The sequence below is a fragment of the Siphateles boraxobius genome, unplaced genomic scaffold (assembly GCF_051911475.1).
Source record: "Siphateles boraxobius isolate OS27281-9 unplaced genomic scaffold, OSU_SipBor_1 19, whole genome shotgun sequence".
In the NCBI taxonomy this organism is placed as follows: domain Eukaryota; kingdom Metazoa; phylum Chordata; class Actinopteri; order Cypriniformes; family Leuciscidae; genus Siphateles; species Siphateles boraxobius.
Window position 1 is genome coordinate 18,317,164 of NW_027508799.1, and position 25,289 is coordinate 18,342,452.

The window sequence follows — 25,289 nt, forward strand, 5'->3', positions numbered from 1 at the left end:
CGTAATTACACGGGATAATACACTCAACAATAAATATTGTCTTATTTACTCACCCTCATGTCACATCGAAATGCATATGATTCTGCTTTCTTCAGTGGAACACAAAAGGAGGTGTTTTGCACAACGCACACGTTTCCGTATATGAAACTGGATGGGGACTTCGACTGTCGGGCTCCAAATGGGACCAAAAAAAAACACAGAACTAGTCCACACTACTTGTGTGCTATATTTAACGTTTTCTGAAGCCATAAGACTGCTTTTGAGTAAGGAGCAGTACTGATGACAAAATTTTATTTTTTGGGGGTGCACTGTCCCTTTAATTCTGAGATTCCGCTGGAAACTGCAGTTCTATGGAGGAAAAATAGTAGCCTACAGATTAAGAAATAAAGAGGTTCCTGTTGCACACATCTAAGGACAAACTTTTTTTTCTTCTTTACCTTACCGGAGGTACAAAGCAGTACAAGTGTGTCACAGTGTAGTTATTTTTAAAAGGTCCATGTTGTTGCGTTTTTAGATATGACGCTGTCAAAATAAGCCTACGTTACATGAGAATCACTTCAGAGAGTGAGGGGGGAAAAGTAGTACTAAGAGAGTCCGTGTCACTCTGTGTGAACACTGAATTTAGGACTATAAAAAATAAAAAATCTGAAAACTTTATCGAAGACGACTTCTGCTGGAACACACAGGCATCACATCACACAGGTAGCCTACAAAAGAGTTTCTGGCTCTGAGATAGAGGAAGATGGAGGAGAACAACCTGGATCCGACCACGAGCGTATTTTGCAGGTAAGACTGTACAAACCCGAGGGACGCATCTTATCTTATAGGCTAATGCCTGTGGTCTGTATTGTAGTTCATATAAATACAAATGTATTAGTCAGAGACATTGTGGAATATGTGTGCTTTTCCCTATATTGTGTTAATTCACATTCATTTGACAATAAACCTGGTCAAACTACTGCCAAGGTGGAAAACAATCAATATAACCATACATGAATGTCAGCAATTACTTATAATGACTTCCTAATATGCGGGAATGTGATGCAGCGAGAGCGAAAAAAACAAACATTTAAGGTGTTTAAGGGAGGTTACATCATAAATTTCTCATTAATATATCACAAGGAAATAAAACATTGGTGAGGAATATTTTAAAGTGAATAACTGTGAAAGCAACAAGGAGAGAATTAAAGACTCCCATAATCTGCACGCAACAATTTAAATGCCAGTGCCAAAGTAAATACATTCTAACTCACGGCTTTTGTTGGCCTCTAGTGGTCACCTTCTGCAACTGCATTAACACAATCGCAGATCACGTGGGTATTCACCTTTTTTACAGTCTATGGTATTCACACATATAACCGGTTATTAAACATACACTGTGTCTTATTTGCATTTTAGATTGATCTTGTAAGTACAATTCTTTGTGTAAACATATCTATAAAAACACTGTCACAAGCTCGGAATTAAAGCGTATTCTTTGGCATATCAATATCATATTAATCATTCACTGCACGGCATAGGCTACATGTATTATGACGGGCATTACCTTTATATTATTGAATCACAGTACTTCCACTGGGATTTAGCAAGTGATGTCAAACTTAAAGTAACTGCTTTATATAATACATGAACAAAGGCAAACAATGCAAAGTCAACACACTTGACAAACAAGACAACATAAGAAGACAACGCCTTTTCACGGCTGGATTTGTCTGAACTAGTAGGCATAAGCACAAATGGTCTGTGAAATGCTCACTATATTATTATTATTGAGTGTGCATCACTTATAATAGGACAATGCTGAAATAATATCATTTCATGAACACATGCTGTGGGGTAACAGTGTTTTTAGTGTCCTTGTTACACGCTACACTTACTATAGTAAAAGAAAATGATGCTTAATTACAATCAACTAAACCTAAGCCTATAAGTACATATTAATTAACATTACTCAGTAGCCTACTTATTTTTGTAAAAAAGTTGCTGCCTTAAATTAAGTTAAATCAACTTGGATGTTTTAGTCAGTTCAATTTAAATTACATAAAACTGATGTAAAAGACGAGTTGAATCTTGCATAACTTATTTTTTTAAATTGCTTAACTTATTTTGATGAAATAAAACAATGAAAAAACATGTTGTCATAAATTATTGGTCTTTGTTTTTTACATTGTAACAATTTACTCTTTAAAGTGTTTAAAACATTCAGTAACACTTTATTTTAGTGTCCTTGTTACATGTAGTAAGGGTTGTAGTTACATATTTTGGCCACCGGATGGACTCGTTACTTTTTAAATTGTTCTAAGCAAGAAGATCATCATTGCACTTGTAAGACTAAACTAACACACCAAGACATTGCAGCATTAAGTAATAAAAAATAAACAAAAATCACAACAACAAAAAAATTAAACAAACAATACATTTCAGAAACATCCCTTCCTAACAGCCATTATTATATATACTGTCACATAAGTTGTTTTGTTTTTTTAAGGACATACGTATCACTAATATGCTATAATAGCCTACGATTTAGTGTTACTTTTAATAGTTATAATCCTGTGGCATTATAACCGTCTAAGTAATTTATGCTGAACTTTGCTGGCCAACTTCAATGCATAATAGTAAATGAATTTATATGCAGAAGGGCTAAACATCACAGTCATCACTACGCTGAAGACAAGAATGTTACTGTATGATTGTTGCATAGCATTGTGCTGATGATGTGGGCAGTGTTTGTCGGGTGCGCGCGAGCACCTGAGCGGCTGCTGCAGGGGTTTGTTTCCATAGCGAGCGCGCTCACTCACTTCAGCGGGAACACCGTGGACTTCCTGATGCCGGACAGTGCGTGTATTGCGCTCGCATTTACGCCATAGAGTCGCGTAAAGGAATGTAAGCGGAGCGCGGACGCGAGCTACAAAGGTAAACGCGTATTATTGATAAATTGTGTTCGGGAGATATTGACCATGGTTAAGTTATGTGTGTTTGCTGTGCTAAAGTAGCTCTAGCGGGGCAGTTTGAGCCCCTCAGAGTCAAATTGGCTGTGGGAGGGAGTTTAAACCCTGGAGATAGGGCGATATGCTTGATTGTGCATGCCTATTAACTCTAACTTTCAGAAATACTGCTTTGTTTACTCTAAAGTTGTTTATAATTGTATTCAATGAGGCCTAGCGAGCCAAACGCTCGGACGGCCTCCAACAGCAGGATTGATGCTGATGGGCTGTTGATAAACACAAATGACGCGCGCTGATTGGCTGAGAACACAGATGCCAAGCGTTGATTGGCTGAGCGTGCTGTCGTTCACGAGGTGTCCCGAACGCCTTTAAATGTTTTGGCACATACATGATATTGTGGAGAAGCAAGATTTTCATGACTTAATTGTAGATTATAAAATTTGAAATCCATAAAACAAATTTATCCTGATTTAAAATAACTATTTAGCCAGAATATTGTATTGTAGGAAACAATACTGAGATTTCCACTTACGAAATGTACTACCATTATACTACTATTATGTGCTACCATTATACAATGATTCTACTTTTTTTTTTAATATATATATATATATATATATTACCAAAGTAATAACAGTATTCTTTGAAATACCTCGGAGTATAATGTTAATATTCAGTGTATGGTCAGCCATATTATATAGTATGTAATTTGATTGCTCAACTCATGAATCACTGCCTCATTACTAACTGATCATAATTTATATATTTTGTCAGTGTAGTTTATATAAATCAGTGCAGATCCTATATGTAGCGTTCAGGCGAGTGTGTGCTTTCATGCTCTGGTGTCTCACAATCTGCTGAGCTTTGTGTTTCACATTTCCATGTGCTGACCACACACGTCACTGTCCTGTTATATAGAGCTGAGCCCTTCTCAACATCACTTAAACAGAGACTTTCACATGTGTGATCCAGAGCAAAGAACTTAAAAAGTATCTTTAAAGATGAGGCACTAGGATAAAAGTCAAGATAATCAAATTGTATACTCATGTTTAATCTTAAAACAATTCGATATTGTACGTACATGTACTTAAAATGCATTAGATATAATGTATTAGATAATGTACTGTATTGATCTCATGAGGGAAATTATGGTAGCAGGCAGACAGTCAACGGGTTACAGTACAGCATGCATTGTCACAGACATTTTTTGTCCATTTATTTGTGAAATCAGATTATTAACTGTGTAACTGTTGAATGCATTTTTTAACCTGACTTATATGAAATAAGTCCCATATATGGATGTTATAAACTAATAATATTGACCTGATGATAATTTCAAAAAAAAGAAACATTGATTTAAAAATGATTTACACTTTTACAAAAAAATGTACACAGTAAAAACAGTAAAGTCTGTTTAAGAATATTTAGATTTTTCTTTTACTGCAAAACAATACAACAATATTATTTTTTCTGCAGTGTGTAAACCTTAAAGGTATGGTTCACCCAAAAATGAAATTCTGCCGTCATTTAGCCTACTCACATTGTTTCGAACCTGTATGAGTTTCTTTCTTCTGCTGAAGACTAAAAGAAGCTATTTGGAAGAATGTCGTTGATGGACCCCATTGACTTCCATAGTAAGGAGATAAAAACTATAGAAGTCAATGGGGTCCATCAACTGTTTGGTTACCGACATTCTTCAAAATATCTTAGTTTATGTTCAGCAGAAGAAAGAAATGCCTTTAAAGCATTGTTCCAGTAAAAATGATAGGATGGTTTGTAATACGACTAAAATATAATGGATAAATGTGATAAGGTAAGATTTTGCTAATAAAAAAGAAAACTGCGATCAAAACAGCCTGAAACCCCCAGACTGTCGCAGCAGCATCCCTGAAGCCTTTATTGTGCTTCCAACTGCTGTACATGAAAGAAGAGGCAATCATGTAGTTGAAACACACACATAGTTTTGATAAATGACTTCAGCTGGAGAGGTAGAGGGGAGCTGATGAGGAACTGGTTAATCCCACAGATAAGGGAAATATCACTTCCTGTGTGTGTGGGAGAGGATGTACCATGGCAACAAAATGGAGACAAGCTTACATAGCTGGTACATTAGGCTAGTCTGTTCTCTGGTGGGCACTGGTGTAGGAAGCCGTTATTACTTTCGTGAAACAACACTTCCCCCTACCCTGAAACACAGACACACATAGCCATTGTCATCTTGTTGCTTGCCATGCAGGCTAAGCGTTATAGCTTAAAAAAATAATTAATTATTTAAACCAATTGAGTTTTAGCTCATATTATAATTTATTTTTAGTTAATTTTTCCTAAATACCATTGAATGTTAAAATGAGCCATTAATCGGTTCTCAGCCACAAAAACAATAAGATAATTATTATTGTATCATCCAAAATTTTATTATCGTGCATAACTTTAGAGTACCGATGGAAAATAAAAGGTGCAGTAAGCGATTTTTTGAAAAACATTGAAAATAAATTGGACTGAGAACCACAGCAAACTAGCCAATCAGCAGTTGGGGGCAAATCCACAGTAGGGGTTGCACAGACAAGTCAACTTTAATTCTCTGCCATGATGCTTTAAGTTTGACATTGACTAGCCACTGATCATGGCGCAACAGGATAAGAAATCTTTGAAGTCCCACTTTAAATCTCCGTGTCAAAACAGTTAAAATGACAAATAAATGCATACTCTGAGAGCGCTCCACAAGATGTTTGATTATACCATCTGGATGCTCAACATTGATTGGGTGAATGCACAATTTAAACAGCTTATTGTAAACGTAAATGAATCTGTATTGTGAACTAATGCGCTGCTGCATTGTAGCTTAACGTACAGATACAGACAGTAGCTGGTGCATCATGCACAGATCGCGCGCGCAGAAATGTAGTCAACACTGTTCTGTGATTTATAGGGGTGTATTGATACACTCAGCTCACGATTCGATACGTATCACGATACTGCGTTCACGATACGATCTGTATCACGATATTTTGAACACAATTAAAAAATTAAACTGAAAATCAAATAACAGATTTATTTAGCATTAACAGTGTTCAATAACGGTCTTGTTATACATAGTCTACAACTTAAATAATTTACAATACTTCAATATAAATCAAGATTTAGTTTAACTTTCTTTATGTAAAATTAACAATTGACTAGGTGTCACTGACCAATAAAACGGAATTGTATCATGAAAAAAATCCCACCATCAAGTAGTGTCCTGTTCAAGTACCGGTAATTTCAACACAAACAGCTTTGGGGTTTGTTTAGGTTACTAACAGGTTTTTTTGCAAGAAAACCAGCATATCTACATTTTCTGGCTGTAGCTCTGAACAGCCCTCGAAGTCCACCCGTCAGTTGTTATCGCCACACTATCAGTCTTTTTTTAAACCATCTCTCACAGTTGCTTTAACTTCGTTATTTACTTTCACCTGGTTATTTCTTGAGCTTTTGCACTTGACTGAGACCACGTTGAAGCAAAACTAGCCTACGTTGTATAGATGATTGTCCTTCTTTCATTCTCTTTTTCGCACCCGGTTGCTGGAGTTTGTCTTCGTGGTCATATTTGTAGTGTTCGACGTCGTGTATAACAGTGTTTGTTTACAGTATTTACACACAGTTTGTGTTTTGTCTGTTTTTTTACCGTCCTCCTGTCGAGTAACTGGAAAACCAAAATGCTGCCAGATGTCGGACTTGAAAGTGGACAGGGCGTCCTCTATTTCAATTTCAGTCAAAACTCATTCTGCCCTGCTACTGCTCAGTTCAAGCGATTCATTGAGCTTGAATGCAGTGAATGCAAGCGTGACACGGGTGCGGTAGCTCAACCAATAGGATAAAACGGACGTCATATCGTTAAAAAAGAAATCGCCATAACTCTACGATACATATCGTAACATTTTTGCATTGTGATAGATGGTACCACGATATATCGTTACACCCCTGCTGATTTATCAATAAAATAGCTTAGAAACTAAAAGGTTCTGGCAAATAAATTTCTTAGTCACTAAAACCCACAGCTTCACTAGAGAGAAGCTGTCAGGTAGAATTAATGCTCACGCAATCTCTCACTAATGCAAAAGTAATCTTTACTGTGGTACTTTATCTGTATCTTAATTTAGAACGAGCAGAAATCTGTGAGAAATGTAACAATCAAAAGACAAAAGACAACAATAAAATAAGCTGTGGGAGCAATAGCCTTGTGGGCAGCGCTGTGTCATAATGCCATAGCTGTGCACAAGGCAACCCGTGTTCGAGTCTCAGCTCGAGGTTCAGGCTTATTTAATGACTTTATCAGTGACTAGTCAATGTCGACTCGACTTTAATAACATAAAAGAGGGGAAGTTATTGTGATTAAAGATTATGATGGCACATGAATAAATACTGCTATATTCCATTAAAAAAAAAAAAAAACTCTGCAAAAATAGTCCATTTTGATTTCATGGTGACTTTCAAACAAACTGGTGAAAGAAACTGAATCGAATTTCTCATGCAAGTTATGACACCAGCAATGGGCACAAAACATGTACCGGTAATGGGCAACTAAAAAGTGCATCACAACAAAGTAATACGGGTTATGTATATTCAATATATAGCTCAAAGCTGCTGACTAACAAAAAATGAGACCCACGTCCATGTAAACACACAGTGCTAAAGGTCTCCACATTCCTGAGCTCCTGCCCTGGCACTGAAGGGGCGGCCGGTGCTGGTACTGATGCCCACTGGCAGAGAGAACTGCTCTGGCTCAAAACGAGGCAGTCAGCCCACACACACAAACACGCACACATATTCAGATGTTAAACCGAGCATAATGTGTCTGGGTGGTGCGGTTTTGTTGAATGTACTAGTTTAAGTTCACTGTCCTATGGTTGTTCCTCTTTGTGTCATGCTATTGACAGCTGAGATCATGTGAACATATGGCCACAGTAATCCCAGTGTTAATACCAGCTTTTCCAGAACCCCCTCTCTCTCTCTCTCTTGCTCACCTGGCTGCTGTCTTCCATCTGATCTGAAAGGGATAGTTCACCCAAAAATGAACGTTCTGTCATTATTTACTTATACCTTATTTGTTCCAAGCCCAATTTTCCATGAAATGCAGAAGGAGATGTTTTTGAATACTGTTCACACGTTTACATAGATAGTAACCAGTCAAGCTAAAATAAGGAAAAATAGAACCACACAAGTTTGTGTGATTTGAATGCTGTATTCACTCGGCTGTGGCTGGGTAAGAAATATAAATAAAATACATGAAAAGTTCTTAGAAATTAGAAACCAAATCCTGTTGGTTCCATATGGTTTTGACAACATTTTCATCCTACTTAAAATAAAATAAAATAAAACTAACTGAAATAAATATAAAATATTAAAGAACTTAAACTATTTTATTTCATCTAGTTGCCAACATTTCTCATTTTCATGTAGTTACATGTGATGTACTATGACTAAAACTGAAATTAAATTTGTGAAATATGTAGACATAAAAAATAATAATAATAATAAAACATTAAAATGAAAATGGTAAATATAAAAATGACTAATTCAAAATATTGATAAAATCTTTAATAGTATCTCAATTATACTAAATTAACACTGTTATTGACTACTTATATGACACATTTGTTTTTGTCATTTTTGGTCACTAGTTACTTTCGCTGAATGCGAACAATGTGAGGCTGAGTAAATAACGACCGAATTTCATATTTCATTGAACTAATCCTTCAACTGAAAGTTTGCTCATCACACAAGCATGTCAAGGGAGAGATCGTCTTCCCATCCCGGGTCGACCCTTGTCATTTCCTGTCAGCTCCACCCGGTCTGCATCATCTTATTACAGTGATTACCTCCTCTCGCTGCCGTCCCATTACTATCATCCATCCACATACACACACAATGAAAGTGATCATTACTCTACTATGGTGAATGGCGACTGCAGGAGGCAGGGGTGGTGTGTAAGTAAGTGAGAGGGGTTATTAGTCGTCCTAAATGAAGGAGTGAGATGAGTAAAATAAGAAAAGGCAGGAAGGGTGGGAGTAGCAGTTAGTTCTTTTACACTGGGTCATGACAGCGAGCCTGATACTACAGTACTGATATCATCACTGTGTGTATGTTTGTGTTTGGTCGAGAGTGAGGAGATAGGCTTTCATTGGGTCTTATGAAATAGACCACTTTTTAAAAGCTTTTAAGCTCCAGTCCCCCCCCCCCCTCCTATCCCAGCTTAATGTTCATAGACAATAAGTAAGCCATTGACTTCCCAAAGAGTGTTGACTGTCTTTTTGGCACTTTAAAAAATGCTCTTATTGTTTAAGCTGGTTGAAATACATCAACTTCTGCCTGTTGAAGAGAGGTGTGTTGTTACTTTTATAAGCAATCAGATTACTTAGCCAAAGTGGATGATAAAATGGCCGAAATGACCCATAGAGTTATAGCCGTATCTAGAGTCCAGAATATCATAGAGACTTAAGGTGGACGTTTTACTCAAAATAATCTAGAATAATTTAGAGAATAAATTTACCTTGGTTTGTTAATAGCCTCCATCCCCCCAAAAAACTATATAACGTAATAATAATCACATAAAACTTAATATAGCTATATTAATTTGACTCAGTATACGTTTCTATGTTATAAAAATGTCTAAATAGTGTCAATAAATATAGGCTAGTAAGTTTATGTTACATAGTACATTTCCTTTCTCAATTCACATTCAACAATGTTAATGTTTATAATATTTTATTGCATAATTGTTCACATTTATCAGTTTAGAGCTGAGCAATTATCTATTTTCGCAATACTTAATACTGCTCAGATATTACCGGTAGTCTCTCAGAAATTCTTACCACAGTAATAGACCCCAACCCATTGACAGCTTTATTTGGGGTTCTTCCGGAAAATGTTAATCTTACATCTTTAGAAATGGATAATATTGCACTTTGCACATTGTTGGCTAGACGGCTTATACTTATTAATTGGAAGCTGCCATCTCCTCCAACCTACCGTCAGTGGGTTTTTGACCTACTTTTTGCCCTCAAACTTGAAAAGATTAAATTTGGAGTTAGAATGGAACCCGATCTTTTCTTGAAATCTTGGAGCCCATTTTTAGATTATTTTAAGGAGATGAGCTCTGGATAAACCCTTTTTTTTATTTTTCTCTTCTTTTTTTTCCACTCTGGTTTATTTAGTTGTTTATATGTATGCATATGTTACTGTGATTATTTGTTCATCCGTATGTTTATTATGTTTGTTTATTTTTAATTTTTTCCCCTTTATTTAATTATGTAACAATCTGATGCTTGTACTGTGCTTGAGATGCTTTTCTTAAAAAATAATAAAAAAATAAAAAAATAAAAATTCCGGTAACAGTATTCAGCACACTTATATATACAGTTACTCATAATACTGCAGTTTATTACTACGTTATAGGCCTGTAAGTCTATCCAAACAACACATTATGTTCCCTGCGTTAACTTGAGTTATATTGAACCTGCTGACATGTTCCTATAAATATATTTTCTTTTCGAAATGTGCATTCTGAGTAATTTCCCTACTATCCTAGAGGAAAAAATCTAGAGAAATTGATTACAGCAGTCAAAAGAGAGAATGATGTCAAGTTTGCCGTCACTTCCTCAGCTGTTGCTTTAGAAACACTCACGAAGCAGAGTTAATGATTAAAGCACTAAAACTAAAGCACAAATGAAATGACAGCACTAAACATAATACTGACATTAGTACCTGCCTAAAGAAATTAAATGATGTTAAACATATTTAATTAATCTTAAACAGTAACGCATTTACATCGCTACTACAATATGACTAAAAAGTGATTAAAACTTTCCACAGAAATAAATAAAGGATTGTTCTGATATTATTCATCAAATGATCACCTCTCCTGTCCAGGAAAAATTCCAGATTTTAAAATCTTCTTGTAGACACTCATTTTAAGTGGCTTTTTGTCAACTTCGTGGCTACAGCACAGTGAAAATATACATACACGGAAACTAACTGGCTGTACTGAATTAGTTTACATAAACTGATACTATCATTGAGATTTGTTAATGTCATGGTTAAATGATGCATGTCAGGGTGTAAGGCTTAGGCCCACACCTAAGTAGTAATTATTTTAGAGAAAAGTTAGTTTATATGCTCATTATGGCAACGTCATTCATTTGTAAGTATGCCAAATATGGTTTGCTTCCAAAAATTAATTTTAGGTGTGGTTGTTGACACCTACATATTTGAAATATACATATTTGTTATGTGCATTTACTCAATGATTAGATTGACTTGTAAATAATACTCATGGAAACTGAAGCCAGTTTTGTGACATCTTCAACATTCTACCTTCAATTCCTGGATCACGTCTGGTTTGGATAGTGGAATGTTATCTTTGCTCTCTTTGGGAGATAACACTGGTTTAGCTCATGTGGTTGGCTGAGTGGAATGCTGTGGTTTTCTGTTGGATTTTCTGTTACTTTTCTTAGTAATGGTTTGAAAGGGTTTAAGCATCTGTTTCTACTCCAATTGCTTGCAATGAGAATTTTAATTTGGTGTGCGTATGTGTTAAGGATATATTTGTTGGATGTGTACAGGTCATGAGTGCCTTGAGGAGAACAGCTGTTGAGAAGACCCTCACCTGGAGCACACACCCCTACCAACCCCCGGCATTACAGTATGAGTGAGTACATGCGGAAATCAGCAGACACTCACCTTGTGGCAAATAGCAGTTCTCAGCAGTGTGTGTGGTAAATTAATAACTTTTGGTAGTCCACTAAAACAATATATGGTATCCACCTTATTTTTTGAAGAGGAAGCAAGCTATTTTTGTGTGAATTTGCGAGACTTCTGATTCTCTTTAGGTAAACAAATATCAAAGTCCAGTAAACGGGAAAACTATTTGCGCTACAAACGAATCTGTTTATGAATATAATAATAAATTAAAAGAATATGATAAGAAACACCAGTTTGCAATACCAAGTTGCATAACGGGTTTTTGTTAGGGATGCACCGTTATAAAAAAGTTTGGCCGATACCGATAACCGATAATGCCGATAACTGAACTTAGCCAATAAATCTAAATCCAAATTTTTATATAATTTTGAGAGCCTGGTTACAAAAACAAAAGTCTCATCATTAAAAGCCATGTCCCAATCACACAATTAGAATGTTCTCGTTATATTTTTATGTAGCTTATATGACAGACGTGCGCTGTATGTTGCACTGAACTCTATTTTCCTTTTTGAAGTGATTCCAATCATATTTCAAGTAATTCAAAACCATCCTGTTGAACAGTGCACATCTGAAGTGTCTCAGCTGAAGGAAATAATCCATTATTTATTGGCTTTAATATATCGGTCAATTTTTCTCATCACGCCGATAACGATAACATTAAAAATGACCATACATCATACATTGATACCGATATGGTGGCCGATGTATCGTGCATCCCTAGTTTTTGTATGGCTGAAATAACTGGAAGCGAATGACACAGGAAGCCAGGCACATTCATAAAGATAACCTTAAAAAGGATGTAAACATCCTTCTAATTAGCCAGTGTTCATCATCAGATTAACATTTAATTATGAATAATTGACAAGAGCATATAGGATCATAATATTGGCCATTTATTGGTTATTGGCTACAACACAAATAGAATGATCAGGTTATCGGAATATTGGTGCATCCTTATCAACTGTTAAAATGTCTTAAATTTGAATAGTCAACTAAATGCTCGTTTACACCAAGGACGATAACTATAACAATAAAGATGTAAAATGCAAAAGAATGGTTTTTGCATTACAACTATGATAACGGCATAGAGAAACAATATCATTGGAATCAATTTCACAACGATTTCTTTCAGCTAATGAACGATAAAAACTTTTTCAGCCAATCAGAATCCATCTTACTTTATAAAGCTTGAGCATGTAAAGCGGCAGACAATATAAACTGAATGCATGCATAATAAACAGAACGATATTGTGCATTGGTATGGACGCTAACAGTTATCGTTATAGTTATTTGATATAGTTGTTCCTGGGGTGAACAGGCCCTTAAAACGGTGAGACAAGAAAAAGAGCAAAGAGTAGTTTTACTCTTCTTCTTTACTCATTGATATTTTAACACTAAATTGGAATATAAATGCAAAATATCTGTTTATCATTTGAGATGAAAACTGAATAAAAATTGCCATAGTGAGCTTATGTTACAAAAATGTAGCATTTTGCCGGTTAAAAATATTTTTGCATTAGCATTTTGCACACTTTCAATATACTGATTTTTTTTTTTTTTTAAATAGCCAATATACAGTATGCTAGTGTGTCACTCCGAACACAGGCTGAGATCAGAGATAACAGCAGAGGTGGCCGGGTGTGTCACTGTGCGAGTAAATGTGATAAGACTTTGTAACGTGACCACTGTATTTGTAGAGGCATTGTTCTACAAATCTGATTTAAAATCAGCTTGAGCTTTATAAAATCTAGTTAAAGGACGTCGCTGATTCGCATCAGATCAACTCAGATCCTTTGGTAAGTTCCTGTAAGAACAGGATTTTATGGGAGTTTGACGTGCAATCTCACAGATGGTGTGTTTTAGGACTGGAGTGTATTTAAGTGTGTGCAGTTGCTGTGGCGACTATGGGCCGATTGGATTGGTCTGCTTCCATGTCGGGGGATGGCTGAGTTGAGACATTTAACTGGATTACACAGTGTGACCCCTGTGGAGTCCACACCAAACCAGTAAACAACAGTAATAATGCTACATACTCTCTAGCCAACTTGATTTTTTTTCTCAGTGCAGTGAATGATAGTGATCTGACTAGTGTCATTGACCCTTAATTGATTGAACTGTGACAGCATGTTATTATATAGGCAAACACTTAAGGCCCGTTCACACCAAGAACAATAACTACAAAGATAATTTTAACAAAGTCCACTACAATGCAATGTTCTTTATAGGTGCACGCTATAATTTTGACATCTGCTCAAACTCTTTAAAGCAGGATGGATTTGGATTGGTTGTCAATGTTTTTATCATTCATTAGCCTGAAAAAAATTGTTTTAAAAATGATTGTTCCAACGATATTATTCCTCTGTGCCGTTACTGTTATAGTTGTGGGTTGGACTTTGCTAATCTTTTAAATTTAGAATGATTTTTAAAACCATATTTTTATTGTAATCGTCTTGGGCGTGATGGGCGTGAACTGAAATAGTATGTACATTTTGAGTGTTTAATAAAGGGATGTTTCAACCAAAAATGAAAATTCTGTCATCAATTACTCAGCCTCAAGTCATTCCAAACTCATAAGACCTTGTTCAAAACACAAATACAAATGAAACCTGATAGATTTCAGTCCCTGTCCTTTTTTTTTACATCCCACCAAAACGTTGATGCTTTGAAAAGTAGTTAAAGACTTTGTAAGAATAATATGAATTGAGTGATTTAGGTTTAATATGCAAAACTGCTGCAGGATAGTAGGGAAATTACTCAGAATGCACATTTGGAAAAGAAAATATATAGTTATGTTTTCGGATTTGCTGTTCTTCTTTGAAAGTTATTCTCTACCATATGTTTAGCAAATGCCCTACAAGTTCTGGGAATCGAAGTCTAAAGCTAGTTACACACCCCTATCCTTCTACATCTCTCAACATATTTTTTTTTTCTGTTGTTATCTGAGACCTCACAGTCTCGATTTTTTCATCTTCAACATCAATCAGGACAGAAATAGAGAAATTGCACAAAGACCAAAAGCGGTGACAGTAAAAGGCACCCGAAATAGCCAGACAAGCACACAGGGTGTGTGTGTGTGTGTGTGTGTGTGTGTGTGTGTGTGTGTGTGTGTGTGTGTGTGTGTGTGTGTGTGTGTGTGTGTGTGTGTGTGTGTGTGTGTGTGTGTGTGTGTGTGTGTGTGTGTGTGACTCGTGTGTGTGACTCGTGTGTGTGTGTGTGTGTGTGTGTGTGTGTGTGTGTGTGTGTGTGTGTGTGTGTGTGTGTGTGTGTGTGTGTGTGTGACTCGTGTGTGTGTGTGTGACTCGTGTGTGTGTGTGTGTGTGTGTGTGTGTGTGACTCGTGTGTGTGTGTGACTCGTGTGTGTGTGTGACTCGTGTGTGTGGATGCGGTGTAGACAATATAGCCCAGGAAATACAAATTACAGCCTGTTTATTAGCTTCCCTGTTTCCTCTGATCTCATTTTTCCGCCACTGTTTTTGTGTAGAGTATTGGCAGTACAGACTATTTTTTGACTTTGCTTGTAAGTTTTGATACTAAGGGAGAGAGTGTGTGTTTGAGTCTGTTTGTGTGTGTGTCTGTTGAGTTAATTACCCTCAATACCCCCTGTGACTGGCAGCACTAATGAGAGAAATGACTCATCCAGGATCAACTGAAATAAGCACCTGAAATGAGATGAAGGGGGATAAAAAAAAAGAGAAAGCTGCCGTTTAATTTTCCTTCTGCGTTTCATGTTTCTTAATCTATAAAAGATTTGGTCACGATTTATGATTGATGTGAGTGATAATGTACTGTGACACAGGGCGGCTTTTCCAGCTGTCAACAGAAGAGGTTTTATGGATCATACTTGCTTGTAGAATGCTAAGAAAAAATGGAGCATGTTATATTATAAATTCGAATGATAAATTCAGAATATACTTATGATAATTGTGTTGTGTGTTTTTAAACACCCTTCTAATTAGCCAGTGTTCATCATCAGATTAACATTTAATTATGAATAATTGATAAGAACATAATGCTGTTTTCCTACTTGTTGACATTTGTAGAATGTTGCTTACTGGTCCACACTGAAAGAGCTTCAAATCTCTAGATATGACTCGGTTCGCTTCTTCAAGTCTATGGGATTTTTGCCAGTTTTATTGTAAATAAAAAAAATGTGCTTAGAATAGTAAAAAAACATGCCTCTTTTAAATGAACAGACGCATTATTAAGGTATCATGCAGGTTTGTAGCTCAAAAAGTGCAGGATGATTTATTTAATACAATGTTATACTTTTATACAATTTTAGATTTTATAGAAGGTTTGGGGTTTGTTCATAGCTGTTAATAATAATAATACTAATAACAATGGCAAATATTTATTTATTTATTGCAAATTAATTAATTAATTGTAGCTTCTAGGCAAACATTAAACATTAATGACACTAAAAAAGTAAAAGGCCTATAGAGCTGTCATGTGACTTTTACCCAGATACCCATGTTGAGCTTGTGGGTGTGTTTGCACAGCTAACTATGATCACAGGAAGGAAGTCACTCAGGAATGTGATTACATTTCATGGTAAATAGTGGAACATGAGGAAATGGATCCTGTGCCCTTTTGCTGTGTGCACACACACACACACACACACACACACACACACACAAAGACAGACAGACAGAGAGAGAGAGAGACTGCCCGGATTTGTGATCTAACCTTGACAAGTTGTCAAGGTAGAATGAGACCGTCACTTAAGCTTTGTTTCAAACCCTAGCTTTTTAAGGAATCATAGGCTCTCTTGATGCAAAGGATCTTCTAGAGATTTGCTCCTTATGAAGAACGATCTTAACGATCGGCCACTTATGATATTATGTCATTCACTTACTGGAACAGAGCTACAGACTTTTTCCTGAAGCTGCTCTCTGCATAAACAGCCTTGGCTGTGTTTTAAATGCCATTTTAAATATTTGTATATTTAAATTATGCATCAGTTATATAAGTTAATATCAATTATATCAGTTAAATTATGTTTTTTTAACATAGTTCGGGAGGAAATCATTGGAATTATCTATCTTACCAATCAGCACGGGAGGAGGCCAATAGGCCTACTATCGGCTGGTTCCTATCCCAGCCAAGGATACGGCGGAGTACTCTGGGTTTGGGCCAAAGTTGTCTTACTTTGCTGCACATGTCTGGTTCAAGGGTGTGTGTGTGAAGGTGATGCATACACACACAAAATCATAGGTGCATGATAGTGACTTGTAAAAAGTCATTTGTAAATTCCGCTTTACATGTAGTCACTTCCCCAGATGCGTAGAATATAATTTGCACTTCCCTATACAGGGATTCTCAAACCTGTCCTGAGGACCACACCAACACTGCACATTTTGGATGTCATTTAAAAAAAAATTAAAGAGATTTTTATTTTATCTAAATTGACAGCCATTTAGGCTTATTCATAAGTAACACATGGTATTTTACCAGTCTACAGGCAAACAAACTCGAGTTTACAATGTAATAGGAAAATGAGCACTTTTGAGGAAGAGCTAATCAATGTGAAGAACATGGTTTCAAATATTGAAAAAATGTTAGAGTTTTGTTTGACATACTTGGCAAGTAAACTAGACATCCACAAGCAGAACTGTGTTTTCAGCTTTTTGAAGTGATGTCTGTGAAATATTTTATTACTTTAGAATGACTAGACATTCTGATCACAAAACCTACACACATATTCCACTAGGCCTAATTTATATCTGCAGAGACTAGGGTTTTATTGTATTTATTTATATTACTGATTTGAGATAAACCCTCCTCTAAAGTGTATTTGGTCTTTTTACATGCAAGTCAGATGGTCTCTTCCTATCTAAGTTGGTGATTCATAACTAGATTAAGTTGCAATGAGGATCAAACTCAATACTAATAGTCACAGTCTCCCCCATCTGAGAAATCTGATAACAGTATAATAAATTGGTTTTGCACATATAGCCTACCAATTGTATCTTTAACTTCCCACAATCCAGCAATTACTGCAAAACTCTCAACAAACAATACATAAATGCATCAGTTAAATAGAATAAACAAAATGAAATAACCATTACATAGCATGTGAAACATAACAACATGGATGAGAGAGTGGCAAACAGGATGTTTTATTATTATTATTATTTTCTCTAATCCACTATCTCACTGCCATTTGTCCAGCAGTAGAGAGTGCATAAAAGAGGGGAAATTCATGATGGGCATTTTGAGAGGTGCATTATGATCTGTCTTCATCACACACACTGATCACAGTGCGGTGCAGTGCTATGTTATCGTGCCTCTGCATATCTGAATCAAATGTATCCATGCTTCAGCATGCATTATTAAAGCTCAGCCATGCGTTTGCACTCCATTCAGCTTCTACAATTCCAGTACTGTTATCACATCAACTTAACAGTCCATCATGCCTGTTACTTCTGACACACTGAGGGTCTGGGCCGCAAGCCTTGCTGTAGAAATGCTGATTTCAAAGCAGTTCTGCTTTGTCCACACTGATCAGTGTAACAGACCCCCACAGTTCAGACCAAATTCTGGTTCCGAATCTTCAGAACCTGTGATGTTGGTGGGCAGAACTTCCACTTAAAGCACCGGCTTTAAGACTTTTAGACCCATTTAAAGACCAATACTAGAGCTCTCAAGGACCAGATATAGACCAATACCAGACCATGTATGAGCCAGGCCAATAACAGACCCCTTAAGACTAATATTTGATTCCTCTAGGTTCAGATCTGGAGAATCTCGGCGCGGCACGGTTCGGCTCGCTTCGCTTTTCCGCTGCGTGGTACGACTCGACTCGGCACGGCACGGCACGGCGCGGCACGGCTCGGTTCGCTTTAGCTTGGTTGCTTTTCCACTGCAGTTAGTACCGCTTCAAAGTGGGTGGGATTATGACTGATCGTTATAGTTTATCCGCTCCTCGGCAACTAACGAGAGGAACGTCTGCGCTTCTCGTCCACTGACCACGATTCAGCCATTTCTTTTTTGGAAGTTTTTTTTCTTCAAGCAAGTCAAGCAAGTAGTTTTAAAACATTGGAGGCTGTTACTGGCTATTTAAATCTAGCGGGTTTGATGTCTCGCAAATACAATGACGCTGGTAGTGACGATTCTGTCTGTCTGACCAATCAGTGATCTACAGTGCTTCCACGTCACATTTTAGTATCGGTACGGTACCATGCAGTGGAAAAGACCCACAAGTGAGCCGTGCCGAGCCGAGCCGTACCGTACCATGCAGTGGAAAAGCGCCAAAGCGTGCCGTACCGAACCGAACCGTACCATGCAGTGGAAAAGCGCCATTAGAGCCCCCTTTAGACCCATACTAAAATGGATCCCATAAGATCGAGACCAATCCCAGTCCCTCTAAGACCCATACCCAAACCAACACCAGAGCCCCTAAGACTCTAGACTCCCCTACATCCATAAAATACAGATCCCCTAAGATCCAGACCCAGATATAAACCAATGCCAGACCCTCTAACGACCAGACCAATTAGTGATCCCTTAAGACCCAAATATCTTGAGGCCCAGATATAGACCAAATCTTAAATCCTCAAGGCCCAGCAACAAAGACAACAACCTAAAAACAAGACCCAGCCTAACACTTGTAGTGGGTCATGGAAATTCCCACCAATATATAAGACCAAAGACCATGATCCAAACCAAGATCTAGTTTTTACTCCTAGTCCAAGACCAGGCTTATGCACTATTAATAAGATTCGAGACCAAAACCCCAAGATCAAAACTCTTTCAAGAAATAGAAGGTTGTCAGCTGCTACTGAATAACATGAATCTCAGCTTCAAACTCTGATGGAAAATGATTGGCAAGCTAAAAGTGGGTTAGTGGAATCCTACAGTTTCTGTCTTTTGTTTTCTTTGTGTTCTCTCTCTCTCTCTCTCTCTCTCTCTCTCTCTCTCTCTCTCTCTCTCTCTCTCTCTCTCTCTCTCTCTCTCTCTCTCTCTCTCTCTCTCTCTCTCTCTCTCTCTCTCTCTCTCTCTCTCTCTCTCTCTCTTGCTCTCTCTCTCTCTTTGTATACGTTTCATTGAAAGTTCAGTATTCTTAAGTTAGAAAGTCTGGAAGTCAAAGCCATCAATTTTCCATAAGGCCAGAGAGACACAGATTGATTTGTGTGTGCTGTCTGATCAGCATAACCTTGCTGTAATTGAAGCTCTGTGTTGGGGAGGAAAATCTTTTTTTTAAACCACACAAGATTATCAGGAATATCTAGGTGTCTCTCTGTCTATCTGTATATATTCACCCCTGAGCAGTGCTGAATAAGATTAACATACTCTGTTTCATTCAGAGTTCTGTTCCTGCAAAGGTTACAGTAATTCAAAAGAACATTCCAGGAATGAAAGTATTATTTACTGATTGCAGTAATGCTGAAATTGCACTGCGGTTTGGTTAAAACAGGCTTGTGCAGTACTTCAGCTACAGTCCCATGGTAGCTGTGGTTAAATAGTCACAAGGTTCTCATGGTTTAAACATGGTTCACTAGTGTCTTTTTTGCCGTGAGCAGTGGTGATGTAATAGTGATGTAATGCTGTCGGGCTGTTTTGTGTTTTTGACGCTTTCAGCACATTTCAGGAAAGTAGGTTGGTAATTAGATCCAAATGAGGCCATTATGTAGAGATTGATTACAGCGGTTTAAATTTACTGATGTCTGCACAAGACACATACACACTGCTGCAGCCAGCCATGATAACACTGTCCTTGAGTAAGATCAGGCACTGAGAAAGGTAAAGGTAGATGAATAGCATGCTTGGAGCGGTGTGTGTGTGTAATCATTTTTTTATACATGCATGGGGTTGGGTATGTGTGATTTAACTCTGTGGTTTGGCATATGATTAGTGTTTTGCAGGTTTGCTGTGAGAGCATGTCGTGTGTGTGTGAAAAAAAAAAAAAAAAAAAAAAAAAAAAAAAACCAACAGCTTAAAAATGCTCTGGCAACATTGTACCTGACTTCAAATCTCTCTCAAATGTCTGTTTTATTTCACTTATTGTGGGTTGTTGTGTGTGGTACAGGAATGACTCTAAAAAGGGGGATGAATTGCCACTAGGGTTGTAACGGTATGAGATTTTCACGGTATGATAATAGTCTCAGAAAATATCACGGTTTCACGGTTTACGGTATTAAACAATGATTATTATTATCAGCTGCAATGAACCTTAAATTAATGAAAACTGATAGGGTTTTTTCGTTGAACATATGGTTTATTAAAACAAACTTTTTTAATCTACCTTTTGAAAAAATAAGAAAGAAAAAATAAACCTGCAGATCTCCCATTTGAACAAACATGTTTGATCAATTGAATTAATAAAATTCTTAATTTATTAATTATTATTTAAGATAATTTTTATTTTGACAGGTTGTACTAAACTCCTATGAGTTTCAGTCAGAGTGTATTTGACAATGATTATTTTCAACAAAATTATGAAATGCTCATTTAGTTCTCTCAGAGCAGCTCTGGATATGTTCATGTGTTCACGTCCTTATATAGTGAGTGAGACGGCAGACGCTTTAAACACCATGAGCGTCCCACATACTTGAGTATATACTAGGTGAAACGGTGCTGCTCATTCACACAGACACGCTGAACAAGCAGAATATAGATTTACAGTTTTTTGCGCTGTTTAATAGACACACTCATATAGCGATTTTATTTATTGCACAGCTATATTTTAGATTTATTCATCCATCTATCAAATCGCGCATTTTACGTGACATCTGCGTTATATTGTAAATTCCCTCAGCAACACGTAAATAATACGGCCTTAAGTTATAAATGGAACTTTATCTGCTGGGAGGGAAGGTGTTAGCGAATATGGGAGAACATATTTGACATATTTCCTCATTTTGCAGCCACTCTTCGTCCATATTTCTGGACACAACTGGATATCAATCTTCAAGGAAAAACCCACGTTCGTTTTTCGGATACCCAAAGTATTCCCACACTGCAGATTTTAACTTTTTTTTTCGAAGAATTCGCAGCCTCAGTCTCAGACATTTTCTCCAGTGCACATGTATAGGTGGAGTAGTCAAGTGGAAATAAGTTGCATATGCGCATTTGAGATCTGCTTTAATTTTTTTTCCAAAACCGTGGATAAGCAAATGTTCACGATATGATAATCGTACAAGTCAATATCGCGATAAACCGCCATACCGGTATACCGTTACAACCCTAATTGCCACGTTTATGATCACAATTAAGCCTGTTGCAATTATGTGATCGCAATAATTGAGCACTTCAAATTCCAATCTAATAATGATATCCAAATAAGAAATTATTGGGGTTTTTTTTTATATATCATATAGCAATTTGTATGAGTCTCTTTTGCGCCTTCTCAGATTGTGCTCTGAAGACACATATTTGTGCATTATGAATGCAGTACACTATATCTGTTTGTCTATCTGTCTGTCTGGTTTGTCTATGTATCGGTCAGCCCGTCTGTCTTGTTTTCTGTCATATATCTAGCTATCTATCTATCTATCTGTTTGTCTAATATCTGTCTGACTCTGTGTCCATCGAATGTCTGTCGAAACATTTTCATGACATCTTTAGTTCTATTAATGTTTCTGAAATGTCTCCATTCCTCTACAAATACAGACAACTGGCTTCTCTCTCATTGTTTCCTCAAAATCGTTAATGGGAGTGAGGCATCAGAATCGTTTTCTTATTATTCCAATATCGACCATCTGTCCTACATTGAAGGATTCCACCTTTACAATCCCAAGTTTATGATATTCTGGATATCTGTATATGATATAAGACCAGCATTTACATATTCACATTTAATCCTGGAACAGGAGGAATAGAGGAGAAAAAGAGGGAGAGAGAGTTGAGGGGAGGGGCTGTTGTAACAGATGCTCTCTAATTTAAAGCTGGAACGTGTGTGTCAGTGGCGAGCTGGGCTGTGAAGAATAACCGAGAGAGAGAGGAGAATAGAGTAGAGCTGTGTTATACAGCTTGCCCTGGCCGTATTGATTTGGATGCCAGAGACTGCGATAGAGAGAGAGAAGTGGAGACACTTTTTCAGATGGTCTCTCTCACCTGACACAAACATACGGCGGGAAGAACTGCAGAAGCCAACTCTGATTGGAAGAAGAGTGTTTGTGAGAGACAGAGGCAAGCAGTGAGATATTATGTGAGCGATGAAGAAGAAGACAGACACGGACCCTCATGTTTAGACCGGCGGGACCTGGAGTGCCTAAAGCAAATTCTGCAGGATGCATTGCTGTTTTTAACCCTCAATACTGCTTCTGAACGGATTTGATGTGGTTTATGAAGTACAGAAGAAGACAGAAACTGTGTTTTGGATGCTGAATTATGAATGTTATGAATAAGTGATGTGTTTTAATAGGTCTTGCGGACCGACGCTGCCTTTGGATTCAAGAAACTTGAAATGAATACGACGACAAGAAACTGAAGGGAGGAGACGATCAGTGATAAAATGAATGGAAGAATTCGCAACACTCAGTGTGGTGGCTGTAGAAATGGAAATCCCGCATTTTATTTAGAGAAACCAATCAACTGTTGATTGCTATTTTCAGTCATTTTTGTATGTGGGTGTCGAGAATGAAGCTCGTTGTGCTTTGCCCTGCACTGGCCCCGCCCCCAACCACACCTGTCCGCGCCTTGACCCCGCCCTCTTCTGATCATGCAAGTGTTGCAGATTGTTAAGGAGCTGGTGTCGCCCTCCCGCCGCCGCGCCGGTGGTCGTTTTGCAGGTGTGTATGCGAAACTGAGCTGTGTGTGTGTGCGCACGCTTGTTTTTTCCGGTGGGGACTTCAACCGGAATGCACACTGACTCATGGGGACTCGTGTCACCGTGGGGACCTAAATTGAGGTCCCTATGAGGAAACAAGCTTATAAATCATACAGAATGAGTTTTTTTGAAAATGTAAAAATGCTGACAGTTTTCTGTGATGGGTAAGTTTAGGCGTAGGCTTAGTGTAAGAGGATAGAATATACAGTTTAGTATAAAAACCATTACGTCTACGGGGAGTCCCCATAAAGATAGTCAACCAGACAGTGTGTGTGTGTGTTTGGGGTAACTGTGTCTCTTGTGGTTTTGAAAAGCTTGGTTTGGTTTATAGCTTGTGGCTGCTGCAGTTATTTTAGTGATTTTGCACTAGTTAACAGCCGATGAGTGCTGATGAGTGAACTTATGTGTATGTGAAGAGTTTGTGTGCTGTTTTATATGTCTGCGTAGGTGATGAGGCTGGCAAGGACAAAGTTAAGTGTTGTTGTTTTTTTATTTTTATAAAAGCTGCTTTGTTCTGTCATAATACATATTTTTTAAAAACTAGCGTTTGTCCTATACATCACTAAGGCTGATATAACAGCTGATATTCGACATACGTGTTTCTGTTTGGCTGATTAATGTATGAAGTGGGAAGACGTTTTTTTTATATTTTTTATTATTAGGTAGAAATGTTAAAAAAATATGTAAAAGGTATATGAAAAGTATCATACCATTTGCATTTCAATTATTAGTAAAAAAAAGGCAAATGCTATAATACTTTCTTATATTCGCACATTTATATTCCACAAACCTTGAAACATTTTAGGGAAACTTAAAAATACATAATACGTAAAAGTGCTGTGTACTCTTTTACGGTCCATCCGTGCGATTTGGACGCAGACAGGAGAGTTCTTGAATCTAATCTGATAGAGTTCTATCAGCCAACAGAAACCGATCTAAATTTAGTTCATCGTTCATTGAAAATCTTTCCCGCCACAGCTTTCAAAAGAACATTGTGAACATTATTCAAATTCCTCCTTTTGTGTCCTATGGAAGACAGAACGGTCAAACGGTTTGGAACGACACGATGTTCATGATGACATTCTAATTTTTGTGTGAATCCCTGTAAGACATGGAGTGCACCTTTTAAACCATGTTTCTATCTGTGCACGTTTATTTGTGTGTGCAATTGCTTCACAAAGAAGCCTCCACCCTTGACCTTGAATTATCTAGAGTCTAGACTCTAGACAAAAGCCTGTTTTGCACGGTTCTGTCTTCAATTTCAAAATGATGGGGACATTTGTTGATCAGTCTAACCCTGAATTGAGCAATCCAGGCAAGTCCCCTGCTAGCTGTGCCCATTATTGCTCGTGGTTACATACATGTTTACCTCAGGGGAGTTTATTAAGGAAGTAGATGCGACATCTCCAAGTTAGTTTGAAATCAGCGATATTCAATTTCTGCTTTTTGTGTCTTATTCAAAAGCTATTTTGACATTTCATATTGTTGTTAACTTCCTCCTACTACTTCTTCATTTATCAGCCTTTCTTTGTGTTTGTACTGTATGTGTGTGTATAAAACGAGGCACGTTTTGTTTAGACCATTGGATTCACTCTGAGAATTCTTGGTTGATAATGTTGATTTATGTTGTTGCATTTCAAAACTTATTTCCTGTAATTTCCCCAGTCGCTTCCTGACAGTAAGGGGCTGCGTCTCTTGCTTACTGTCTAATCTCACATCTTAGTAGTTTGCAGGATGAGAATCAGTGCATCCCAAATCATAATATATTGAAAATAGTATACATCAATTGTATACTTTTAATTGTATTCGAAGCATGTGTTCATGCATCCTTT

The 25,289-nt window shown here is 37.2% G+C and overlaps 1 protein-coding gene across 2 annotated transcripts in view; it reads left to right on the forward strand.

The window, feature by feature from the left end:
- The first annotated feature begins 2,716 nt into the window (after positions 1–2,716).
- The window catches only part of usp6nl (USP6 N-terminal like), a 60,140-nt gene continuing 37,567 nt past the window's right edge, over positions 2,717–25,289 (forward strand). Inside the window, exons 1-2 of one of the 2 annotated variants that reach the window (XM_077234043.1) lie at positions 2,717–2,916; positions 11,549–11,634. In XM_077234043.1, coding sequence (XP_077090158.1) covers positions 11,631–11,634 — 4 coding nt within the window. In that variant the 5' untranslated portion in view covers positions 2,717–2,916; positions 11,549–11,630. Of the gene's footprint in view, positions 2,917–11,548; positions 11,635–22,512; positions 23,420–25,289 lie in introns of those variants that run through there. The other variant, XM_077234041.1, reaches the window with a different exon arrangement.